This window comes from Pyrus communis, chromosome 12 (genome assembly GCF_041283825.1).
Source record: "Pyrus communis isolate YQ-2024b chromosome 12, ASM4128382v1, whole genome shotgun sequence".
Lineage (NCBI taxonomy): Eukaryota > Viridiplantae > Streptophyta > Magnoliopsida > Rosales > Rosaceae > Pyrus > Pyrus communis.
Window position 1 is genome coordinate 9,552,851 of NC_142576.1, and position 13,092 is coordinate 9,565,942.

Consider the following 13,092-nt stretch of genomic DNA (forward strand, 5'->3'; position numbering starts at 1 on the left):
CTTTTGGGTACAGTTGGAGCCCAAGGGCCGAAACACAAAAATTCTAAGCAGAGTCAAACCTGGGCCCAACCCATATCCTGACTCCTCCATCTCCAAAATGTACCAACACACCAAAAAAAAAAAGCAAATATTTTTTTTTCCTTAAGAACCTCCTACCGCCTGCATTTTAAAAGAAAGAGAAGTGATTTCGGCACTTTTTTTAATCTTCGCTAATTAGAGCGCACGAGATGAAAAGGAGAATGCAAAAATCACTGGTTTGTGAGTAATCTCATAATTCTCGTCCTAATGTTTTATCAACTCCGATTTTAACATAATAATTTCCATTGGTTCACGTAATCTGCGCATGTATACATTGGTAAAGAAATAGCGTTTTTCCTTTAACTACTCTAACGAAGAGAGAAATTTGAACTCAGATGCAAACGGCCGGCAAACTGCCTTGGCAAACCGGCCTGCAGTAAAGAGATATACCAGAACTCACATTTATTCTGCGGTGAAAAACAACTTACCTCAAGCGAAATGTTGGCCGGCTCACGGCCTAACACCGAGCGACCAAAAGTCTAGAGAAGGAAATGAAAAAGCTTTTTTCTTTAACATGAAAACAAAAATTTCTAATTATTGGCAGGGCAATAAAATAACACCAGATCAAATAAAGACACTGAAAGCATAAAGCTGATGGCCCCTCGTCTAAAAGAAGCAATTTGAAATCCACATTAATCGAATGCAGTTTCAAGGTGTGGTCTGTCTGGAGTTTTCACGTCCTACACCTCCAAATGTCTCCACACAAATATTTACGTAGCACCTTGCTTGTAAGAGTTGCAAGAAAATGTACATATGCATTTAACTGATAACAGCTCACAAGTACTCACCAAATTTCAACCCTATGTTACCGGAAGTGTCGAGTTAGATATCTGTTGTCCTGCTTGTGTTCTCGCTCACTGTATGCCGCACAAACTGTCCTCGAATGCGAGGACGTTGATCTGCCAGTTTCTTTCTGTTTTGATACCGAACCTGAAAAACCAAACGAAAATTAAATTCGACAAGCTGTCTATATTTTCTCCTATTTTCTGTTTTGATGAATTCGGCTCAAACATGCAATGCAAGAAGGGGTGAATTTAACAGACTGAAGTTAATCATTTAATATAAATGTTGCAAATATAGGAGGAAAGCGCAAATTTTTCATAAGCACTTATTAAGATCCACTATATGCAAACAACTGAATGCTAGTTACCTTTTTCCGGAAGCATCTCTCTTTTCTTTTCTCACGGAACTTGGTCAAGGCAGCTTCTCTCTGCTTCTTGTTTTCATCTACTCTATTTCCACTCTGGTTTCCGCTACCATCACCACTTCCACTTTTCCCAGCAACTCCATAATCACTTTCTAGGTTTGTACCTCCAACATTATGTCCACCACTGCCTCCGTTTTGCCCATTGCTCCCATGGTTACTGCCTGAACCACTCCCATTGATGCTGTAATTTCCAGGATTGCCCTCAACAGGCCCAGTCCCATTGGATGATCCGCAATGTGGGGCAGCTGCAGCCAATTTCTTCAAAGATGAATCATTATTGTTACGAAGCTGTTGCTCTTGCATATTGTAGACAACATGGTGATGGACCCGATGCTGATCATAATCATGATGGAGGTTCTGAATTTGCAGTTGCTTCTGGGTGTCTCTTGATTGAATTCGTATTGCTGTTTCCACATCATTAGCATTATCTACTACAATATGTTCGGTAGCACTCTTAAGGTCCTTCACAGAATGGAAAGCAGATGATGGATGCAAAAGTTGGACTGTGGATGCTGCTGCTGCTGACTTGTTTGCAACTTGAGATTTCGGAACGTCGTTATTAGTATTAGTAGTGGACCCCATATCGTTGATATTTCTGCCTCCGATCGAGCATTGATTGGGAAGGTTATCTCTTGAATGAGATCGAATGTCACAAAAGAATTCCATTTTTGTAACTTCTCCACTATTATCATGCGGAGAGTTGCTTCCGACATGCCCAGAAGGACCCTTGTTAGCATTTGAGGCTGCGTTATACCTGCAGAGGAAGTAACATGCTAAAGGAAAATATAGAAAGTTCAAGTGAACGCAGATTCAAACTTACACAGATAATAATAATTTCTAAGTCTTTCTGTTCCTAATACCTTGAAAAGGCTGAAGAGTCTGAACGTCTCCATACATTGCGGTCATCTTGTACTGTTGTCTCGGTGCCTTTGACTCCTCTAAGCCTTTTCAAACTGGGCTCCACGGATGGTAGTTCATGAGTATCACTATTCGCCTTATTCTTAACATCTAAGGCGTTATAATGTCTGTTAGAAGCTTCAAATTGTGTGTTGTCCATCTGGGAATCAGTGGGATTAGTAACAACACCTGTTACAGTAGCACCATCATACTTCAGCATGCTCGAAGGACTCTCACGATTCAAATTCAGCTTGCCCTTATCAATTTTCTCGTCACGTTTACAGGAACCTGTCTCAAGCAGATTATTCTGTCTTGTTCCTGCTAGTTTTGTTGAAAAATCATTACGTTGCCCATGCTGTAAATCTTTAGTATTGGTCAGGCATATCTCCAGATCTTTTCCCATTGCAAAGTTGTCTGGAAATAGAAAATACAGCCTAATCACGAAGAAAGTAAAACAAGTACATATGCACACACTTAGGTGCGCCACGCGCACACACATCTATATATAGCAAAATTGCATAATAACATTTGAATTTAGGACACGCAGAACCACACAGGTTTCAATAATTCCAGGAATACCATTTTGTTCCTTCTGTTGCTGGCACTCCCTAGTTGCAGCTGCAGGAAGCAATTTGTTACCAAGTGATTCAGCATTTGAGTGAACTACTTGGGCACAAGTACTATCAGGATGGGGCCATGAATATGCATGTCGAGGACTGTCAACTTCTACAGCCCTTTTTGTCCAAGAACTCTACAAAATGAAACGTATTGACACAGTGAGACTGCAGTGTACATTTCTATGATTCCAGGTCATTCTATGAATTTATTGTTTGATATTTCTTTACGGAGATGATCATAAAATTGGTACTGGGATCCTGTAACAAAAAAGGTATCAAGGTACAAAAAGAATCCCTTGTCCTAAGTGTCCAAGAGGTACGTACCATCCAAGATCTTTAGTATCCAATAACAACCATACCTGAGTGCCACTCCCATTGTCACTTCCATCTCCAATATTCAAATCAGTGCTCACATTATCTTCCTCATCATTGCTTCCGCTATTGTTCCTGGACTTTTCAACACTTTTTGATCTTATGGACCTTTGAGTTTGTGTGCCACTTTCACTTCCAGTACCACTGCCACTAGACTGAAAAAAAAAAAAAAAAAAAAAAAAAAAAGGGTTAAGATACTAGTCATACAAAAAAAATAAAGGCAACGTAATATAAACTGCAATATCAAACAAGCATTGAATCACCATTTAGACAAACATATTAAATATCATCATACAATTATAAAGCTCTTCTCATAAAAATCTGCGCTGTTCAATACCAATCTCAAGAGAGGATATTACTCTATATTTCAGGAGAAATATTATATATCAGGAAGTGAGGTAAAAAAAACCACAAAAGAAAGAACTGAACAGCACTATACACGCTTGTGGGCAAACATTTGAATACCAGATCAGAAAATCTTAAGGACTTACACTATGGCATCTCCTCCAAATGTGCTGCCAGAGGTTCTTAAGCTCATTCTTTCGAATAGGCTTCACCAAAAAGTCAACAGCACCCCTTGACAAACATTTAAAGACGAGACCCATTGAATCATGAGATGACATCACTGCACACACATCTCAACAGAAGGCATAGTTAAGCGTCTACTTTCTAAACTGCCTCAAACTCAACATAGATGACTGCTCACTACAGCTGTTAACGAGATGCTCATGGGGAAAATAACTTACTAATCACAGGAACATTTTTCCGCGTCTTATGGCGCATAATCTTGCTTAAAAGACCAACGCCTGATACGCACGGCATGACTACCTCAGTTAAGACTAGATCAACATGATTAGTCAAATCTTCAAGAATCTTCCATGCTTGCACTCCATTTGCTACTGGAATCACTGAAATTATGAAGATTTTAAATGTCAAATCCTCAATTCAAAAAATAAATAAAATATATAAAGAAGATGTGATTAATGCACAAAAGTAGGACTTGTCTGCCGACACTGACAATGTATTTGCAATGACAAAAACTCTACTAACATTATTGATTTTCAAATGCAACAATATACACATTTATGCTATTCAGTAATAAAAGACATGGTAGCATACAGATGATAGCATCCGCATTAATCGTGAAGAAAATACTCAACTCCATAAAGTTGAAAATGCATCCGTTCAATTCTTTCATAAACAGCAGTGCCTAGACATTGTCATGCATAAGTAAGCATTAGGAGTCTCACTAGTACGGTCACTAACCTTCATAACAGCAATTGCGAAGCAGTGCGGTGACAACATGGCGAGTGCAATCATCATATTCCACCAGCAAAACCTTAAGAGATCTTAGTGGTAGAAACCTCTCCCAGCATACCGTTGACCCTTGAGGCTGTTGTGTAACAGTCTGGGCTTGAACAGCCCCACCTTGCCGACCTTTTACATCTCCAGCTCTTCCATTACTTTTCGACTCATCTTCCTCCACCAACCTCCTTTCCTCATCCTCCACTCCATTGTTACCCCTCTTCCCCTCACCCTCCCATGAGCGGTGGTCCAGTTCCAACAGTTGTTTGTCCTCATCACTATTAACACTCATCAGGACACTCCCTGTCAGTCACACAAAACACTAGTAGTAACACGGCCCAAGTTCAGAACCAAAAAAAATATCTTCTTGAATCGGCGAAAAGAATAGCGGACAGCGCTGATTTCAAAACAAAACATCTGCAATTACAGACCCTTCTAAACCTAACACAAAGTGTATTCACCGGTTACAGAGTGATGCCGACAGCAAATTCATAACCAAATATATACACAATTGATGCGGAATTAACGCCAATCGTTGTTAGCTGGCTAAAAACGGCTTGAAACCCAACAAATTGCTTTCACCCTGTAATACCAGAACATCATATCAGTCAAAAAATCCACCGCAAAACATTGACAGCATCAATTGTTCTTAAAGAAAACAAACACTTCTCCAGAAATGAAACTTATCAGTACGCAAAAAATTTAAAAATTTCCCAAAAAGGAGAATTTGGTACTCCAAGAACTTGCAACTGTATATAACAATTAGATTAATCAACAAATTATTCAAATATACACAAAATCAACAGAAAATTGTGATTTTAGATTACTAACATCTCAATTAACAATTCTTAAAAACTGAAAATAATAAAGAGCTTCCAATTAACTAATTCAAAGTAGCTAAAAATAAATAAATAAACGGGGAATTAAAAAATCAAAGAAGCAAAACATGGAAGAAATCACCTGCAAAGCTTCATTAATCGCCATAAGTGAGCTAGATCCAAGCTGAAATTACCAAGATAATCATTGTCACACTAAAAATTAATAACAACGTCAGAGAATAATCCTGAAAATCTTAGTTTGGATCTCCAAAAATGTCTTGGTTCGGATACTTTCAGATAACTTTGTGTTTCCGACAACCTTGACCGGAACAAGAAACATAAGACTCTGTCAACAGCTACAGATGAGAGAGAGAGGGACAGAGATAATCGCCGATCCTTTCGTCAGGGAAAGAGAAGAAAGAGGTGGGGGAGAGAGAGAGAGAGAGAGAGAGGGAAACATTTGAGCTCCGAGATGAGCTGAACGATTGATGACGTGGACAAAACAAGGGCTGGAGATGCAGTAGAAGTAGAAAGACGCCACGCTGGATGCAAGATATTTCCAGCTTGGCGGAAAATGGGGCCGAGGGGATGCTGAGGTGGACGAAATCTAAAGCAGTGAGCGCAAGGACTCGCTTGGCGGGTCTGAAGATTTCTGAGATCGGATTTCTGACACGTGTGTGAACTAGATGGCGAGTACAGCGAGGGGAAACGTCGTTGTCCTTAGGGATTGCCTACTCGCCGAATTATCAACCATGGTTGGTACCGATTGAAGTGGAATGGTGGCGTGTTACTTTTTTGAGTTGACAAAAATGTCCCCCCACACGCGCTGTGTAAATTTTCTTCTCTTTTTTTATTTTTTTATTTTATTTATTTTTAAAGAAGATAGCTTAGATTTTAGATATTAGATTAGAGAGCTGACACAGTTCGAACTTACGCAGAGATGCAATGATATAACTATTTTCTACCGTTGTGGTAAAGGGCTACTTGCCTCTTTTGGGTTTGAATATTAACAGGTTGTAACAACACGTCACTAATTTTAGGATTTTATAAATTTTAAAAGTGTGAATTGACCAAAATGCCCTTAGAAGAGAGATTGTTGACTTTCGTTGACTATCTTTTCGTGATGCGTATGAGCTATTAAGCATAAATTCGAGAGAAATCCACTATGAATCTGCTCGTTAAGACGTTGTGAACTACATTGTTCGGTTACATGGCATGCTTGTCACTATTGTATCTCATAGTGATACATGTTTTGCTTCCAAGTATTGGGAAGCCTTCTGAAGGCCATGTGTATTAAGTTTTGTCACTTACCGCATTTCATTTTCAAACTAACGCCCAGTCTGAATGAATTATCTTAGGGTAAAGTCTTAATCTTAGAGAACATGTTGCTTTTGTTGTTTTACAGTTTTGGCCGGTTATGATAGACACCTATCTTTATTTATGTTGAGTACAACAATAGCTATTATTCTGGTTTGGTTATGGTACCGTTTGAGTCGTGGTATAGAGATTTTACTCACGAAACATGATTAATAGAAGAGTATTGCGAACAAGTATTCAAATGATTGAGATTACGATGTAGTAAAATTGTGTGCTATTGATGTTGTCACCCGAAAGGGTAGTGCGTGAGCACGACTGAGACTTTCATTAGACGATTTAGGTGTATTTCCCAATGAGGGGCAAGATGGTAATATTGCACCCTTAGGAATCTATTACTTACTTGAAGGGACAACAATGAGTTGTCGATATTACGGGCTACAAACCGTAGTATCAATAACTTATTCGTTGGATTCATTAAGTAAGTGGACAATTAGGCTTGTCTACGTTAGTATTTATATTTGTTTAGTTAATTACTTATTTATTATTTGGGCTTGACCCAAGGATACTACACTTATTCTTGGAATATGTGACACTACGAGTGCGTAGGTGAAATTTTTCTAAGCTTAGTCTTGATTTCAGTACAACTAATTTAATTCTATGTTATTGTATATATACATTTTGATGTTATGTTATCATTTATCTATTTTTGACCTCATGTTTTCATAAAGGTATTATTTTATACTATTGTACTAATGGAGAACAAAAGTCAAGTTTGGAGGCATGAAAGAGGAATCATTACAATAGAGACGGAATGACATTCTCTTTTATGCAACAACTCTAACTTGACATCTTCTTGTTATATATATTTTTCTTCTATCTTTCACTATTTTATGTATAACAAGTTATTTCAAATTTTGGGGACAAAATTTTTAAGATGGGTAGATTGTAACAACCCGTCCCTAATTTTACGATTTTATAAATTTTAAAAGCGTGAATTAACCAAAATGCCCTTGGAAGAGAGATTGTTGACTTTTGTTGACCGTTTTTCGTGACGCATATGAGCTATTATTTTACAGTATTCTTGAAGTACTCAACGGTACGAACGCATAAGCGCAAGCGGAATTGAATTTGGAGTTACAATGAGGATTTTACAAACTATGGAGCGTGATAGGCGTTTTGGTAAATTCACGTTATGGGAGATATTTTTCTGTTTCTTCATTGGTGACTTTGAGCTGTGTGCCAAGTGGGGCCCACACCACTCCTCCCCTCATCCCCGTGTCTCCTCTCAGTTTCTCTCCTACTCTTTCGAACCTCTATCCCTCTAGCTCTCTCATCTTTCTCACTCTCTCATTATTTTCATTCTCTATTCCTTATCACTCATAGACTCTCCATTCCTCTCAAACTTTCCTTTATATGTGTACAGCACTGAGAGGCAAGGATGCACACCCCCGCCATACTCCACCTGCCATCAACCCAGGCGAGTTTGACATCTACAACCTCACTCCCTCATCTCTCACTCCTCATTTTTCTCTGCAAACCCTGATTAAGTGGTTCAGCAATACCATCACCACCACTAACTTTGTTGCCTTGACAAGATCTGCCAGTTTCTCAGCCAAAAAACTAGGACTTTAAGCTATGAACGCAACCCAACCATGGAATCTACACTGTACAGCGGCCGTATCATTGTTCATTCTTTTTCCCGACCATGGTGAGCCTCATGACGTTCACATCCTTCTTATTTCGAAGCCTTATATAGTTCTTTTAACCTTAAAATTATGATTGGGGTGATTTAGTGTAGAAAACAAGTCGGGGGAGATTCCTTTAGATTTTTGGAAGGAAGGAACCGTGGCCATCGAGCCACTTTCAGGCCGTTTTTTCGGCGAACTCTGATTATAGCACAACCTCAAATGGGTATAGATTGATTCCCTATATTTCTAACTTTAAATGGGTGCTTGATTCACTGAATTTGGTTGAGAATCAAGCTCGAAATGAGCTCGGGAAGTTGGTTGTTCAACCTGCAAAACACAAGTCTTCGCGAGGAAGGTGAGAACTGTGGTATTCGCGGTGCATGGGCGCGCATGGGTGGAGCCACTGTGCTCGGCACGTGGAGGAGCCCGAGGTCCCTCCTTAGATTTCTAGATGTGCTGAACCCGAATCAGCCATCCATTTTTTGAAATTCGACCGTTTTAAAATAGTGTCTTTATTAGTCGTACTTTGTACAAAAAACGCGTTAATACATTATATATTAACGTAAGTAATATCGTTTCTAGGTGAAACGCATTGCAAGGATCATCAATGCCCGTGAAGCGGGTTCAACCCGACAACATGATTTATGAGTGGGTCTTTACTTTTAAATATTATATATTTATTTAGTTTCGACTTATATATCTTATAACGAATTTCCTATGCACATCTAGATTAGATTAACACTTATAAAAATTAATGCATCAACGGAATTCATGAAATTGTTCTACGTTTTACGGGATGCACTGGTAAGCGTACTATAATGGGATGCCTTAAATATATTTACGATCATGAATAGTATTATCTTGACTAGAATTATCGAATTACTATGACACGACTATATTTATGTTATTTGCTCATCGTGTGCTACACTGATGTCAGTACTCCCCCAAGCTAGGGCCAGGCTTTACGTGTATGTTTACATCACACCATACGCTCACTTAGATCCATTGTAGGTGCCAGTCTTGTCTTCGATTGCGATAGGCAATTATGACTCGTATGTGATGCGCATAGCGTCAGTCTTCACGTGACTATAGTACTAAAGCATAACTCATTATTACACCCAGTCATGTTCATGTCAGAAAATCTCTGCATGAACTCATGTCAATATATGTCGATGAGTACTCGATATGATATGTTTATTTCTGCGAGATATTGTGATTACCAGAAGTATTATGCTTATTTACGAATTACTATAAAGTATTGCATTTTCAAGGTATTGATGGCTACGGTAAGTATTTTCATACTATATATAGTATGTTATGTAGAAACTATACTTATTTTACGGTAAGGGACTATTATGTTTTTGAAAATGTTTCATAAAGCTTTATTTTCAGGTTCACTCACCCTTATTTTTTCACCCCTTCAGGTTTTAGTGGCTGAGCTTTCGTGTCGACGAGGATTCTTGGCAAATCTTGGTATATGTGGTTACCTTCAATGATATAATTCTCATCCTACTTGACTGTACTTTATTTATGCTCTGACATCACTTGTGAAATGAGTTCATTCCCACTCACAAGCGCACTCTTATATTTGGGCACTTTTATATTTAAATTTATTCACATTTTCCACATCACCACACTTTATGGCTTCATCACCCTCCTGGTGTCGGTCATCACAGCTCGATTTGGAGTCCAAGTGAACATCCCGGGTCGGGGTGTTTCAAGGTCATATGACTAAAAATGCCCTGAAACATCTAAATGTTGCAGTTCTAAATTGGTTAGGAATGTGATCGTATTACCAAATAAATCTTTATAGAATTCTATAATATTATTTAGATAGGTTTGTAGTTGTAATGTATTACTTGAAAGATAAAGATTCTCACTTCCTTTCTACTACAGATAAAGGCATAATGGTGTCAGAAAACACTCCACATACTTCACCAAATTCTTTCTTTTCTCTCTTGTTGCCGCCATTCTCCATTTCTCCATAATTCTTCAATAAAATAAACTTATAACATGTTATCAGTATGCTCTTGATGTTGCACTAAAGAGACTTTGTCTATCTTCAATTGGGGGAGTATTATGTTTCAATCATTCTTCTTATAATTAACTTTTTATTTTATTGAATTATTATACTTGTTATTGATTCAATTTCTTCTTTTATGTTAAAGGAGATAAAACACCTTAAAGATGGAAATCCAACATTGGAGAATGATCTTCTACAACTAGCATTCAAAGACTTTCTTTTGTTTCTAGCAAATTAAGTTCTTTTAAAACACGAAATCAATATTTTATTGGACTCTGTTAGCATGAAAACATTCACCATGATCCATGAACCCCCAGTCTTCCTATTATATATATTGTATATTGCATATATTATTCAATATATATAAGCATGCACACACGCAACTAATATTTTCATATTTTAATTATTCGAATTATCCTATATGATGCTATATTGCTATGTTGAACTATGTGAGTAAAAAAACAAAAGAACTAAAAACAAGGGTTAGATTGTATATTGCATATTGTTGAACTATGTCGAACTGTTGACACATTTCGTTGTTCCGAAGCTACTAACACTTGGGCTCCTAAAGTAACCTCAAATTTACTACACATGAATTGTATTATGTTTTTTCTCTAGGTACCCTTTTTAGGAACTGGAAGTTCATCTAAATTGAACTTGAAGTTTTGAATTTAGTGCTTTGAAACCTAAAGTTTTCATAAAACATAAACCCATGTATTTACCATGTCTTAGAATCCGAATGTCCTAACTTTGATGCATATTGAGGTTTTATTTCTCATAGCACCAACTACAATCATGTTCCCTTCATTCTTTGGATTGTCGAACAGTCACAAGTTCGATTTCACTGATTTGGACGTTTATGATGGAAACTACTTTAGGTGGGTACAAGACGTGAAGGTTCACTTGGCTATCGAAAAGCTGAGAAACCATTAAAGTCATCAAAGGGCGTGAATAAAGCTGAATAAGCCTCTGACGTGATCTTCATTCAAAGACTTATGCCTGAAGCATTACAAACAGAAGTACCTCGCTAAAGAGGATTCCATGGCTATTTGGCTAGCTCTACGGACCATTTAATCATAATAGTTGATCTTGCGTGAAGCAAAACATGATTAAAACCTTTATGTCCATGAATAGGTACCATTTTGACGTTTATAAAATCCGATCAAATCAAAGTTGTGCTAACCAAATCATATGCTTATCTAAAGTCGTGCGCCCCTTTTATTGTGTAGAAAGGAATCCTTCATTTGTAAGCTCACATAGGAAAAATAAGAGAGAAAGCAGGGATGAGCATTACCAAAGATGGACACATTGTGTGGGACTTGGTCTAGGAAAAGAGAAACTTTGGGCAGTGTGCTCAAACATGAATTTTTAGGCTCCTAGCCTTTACAGTGTTATACCAAAAAGGAAACTTGTAGCTATAGCCATGGAAAGATGAAGGAAAACTCAGCTGATTTAGAAAAGGAAAAGAAACCAAGAGATCCTCCAGCTGGAGTCTAGAAGGATCCGTGCTTCTATAAATACAATGCACTAGTACACTGTAAAGGGGGGGGAGAGAGAACCACGCAAGGGAAGAAGAACGACAAAGGCAAGTATGCATTACGCAGAGCAAGCTTCCCCTAAGTGCAGGAAACCTAGTTCTTTAGAGATAAGCCTTCTTTTCATCCTAAGCCTTCCAATAATCTTCCTTAACTCCTGCAAAACCACCAAACCATTAGAAATCCTATATTAGCTACTTTGAAGCGATACGGCCAAGAACAACCCCTATCTCATGTTAAACTTCCACACTACACATCATTCATGCAAGTTATAGCTTATTGTGACTACTCAGTCGTTTCCAGTGTTTGTTAGTTTAACAAATACTCCTTAAAGCTTTCAGCATTAGCGCCAAGGAAAACACTTCATCAACACTTAGGGAAACACTCCATCAACGCCCAAGGAAACACTTCATTGGCGCCTAGAGAAACACTCATCAGCACTTAGAGAAACACTCCATCAAGTAGGGCTGGAAAAAAAATTCCAAATTACCCGAACATGATCGAAAAATCCCGAAAAGTTCGGTAACCCATACCAAAAAAATTCCAATATTTCGGTACGGGAATTGGGACATGGTCGCCAAAGTGTTCAGTAATCCCCAACTGATATATATATATATATATGTATATGTATATGTATATGTATATGTGTGTGTGTATTATATTTATTAGCATAAATTGTAAGCGTTGGATTTTGTTGATTAAATCTCAACCGTTGGGGTCCAAAACTCACTCTCTCTCATCTCTCAAATCAAGCATGCACTCTCTCTCACTCATACCTCTTGAATCTCTATGCACCCACTCCTTTCCTCCTCCACTCTGTCAACACTCAACGGACTCAACACATGATGGAAATGATGGAAATTTGCTCAAAAATATCGAAAATATCGAGGAAATTGACTGATTTTCGAAAATATTGCGAATATGGGGTGAAGTTCCCCTCTTTCCATAACGTTCCCCAAATTTGGATATTTCCGTGGAAATATCGAGCATGTCCAGGATATTTCAAACAATGGACTTAACACATCGGCCGTCGAGTCACTGACCACCACACCTCTATGGACTACGACTCCTCCATATTCCAGATCTAGACTTCTACAGTTCCACTTCCATCTCCCATCACGATATCCAATCGAAGCTTCTTTGATCTGAACGGTACCAAGATTCATGAAATTATTGTACCATGATATCGATTTGGATTCTGAAATTGTGAATTATGGTTTTGAGCTTTCAATTTG

The 13,092-nt window shown here is 38.1% G+C and overlaps 1 protein-coding gene across 2 annotated transcripts; it reads right to left on the bottom strand.

Moving 5' to 3' along the window:
• Nucleotides 1-664: 664 nt before the first annotated feature.
• LOC137744958 (two-component response regulator-like APRR7) lies at nt 665-5,791 on the bottom strand. Of its 2 annotated transcripts, XM_088681831.1 has the most exons (11): nt 5,437-5,789; nt 4,938-5,059; nt 4,438-4,779; nt 3,918-4,079; nt 3,663-3,796; nt 3,159-3,326; nt 2,762-2,933; nt 2,372-2,596; nt 2,146-2,293; nt 1,229-2,039; nt 665-1,008 (listed from the first exon to the last, which is right to left on the bottom strand). In XM_088681831.1, exons 3-11 carry the CDS (start codon nt 4,766-4,768, stop codon nt 901-903), a joined length of 2,259 nt encoding a protein of 752 aa, XP_088537957.1. In that variant the 5' UTR covers nt 4,769-4,779; nt 4,938-5,059; nt 5,437-5,789; the 3' UTR covers nt 665-900. The 2 variants fall into 2 exon arrangements, with proteins under 2 accessions (XP_088537957.1, XP_068340886.2); XM_068484785.2 differs by having other exon boundaries at nt 2,146-2,596; nt 5,437-5,791.
• Nucleotides 5,792-13,092: the final 7,301 nt, after the last annotated feature.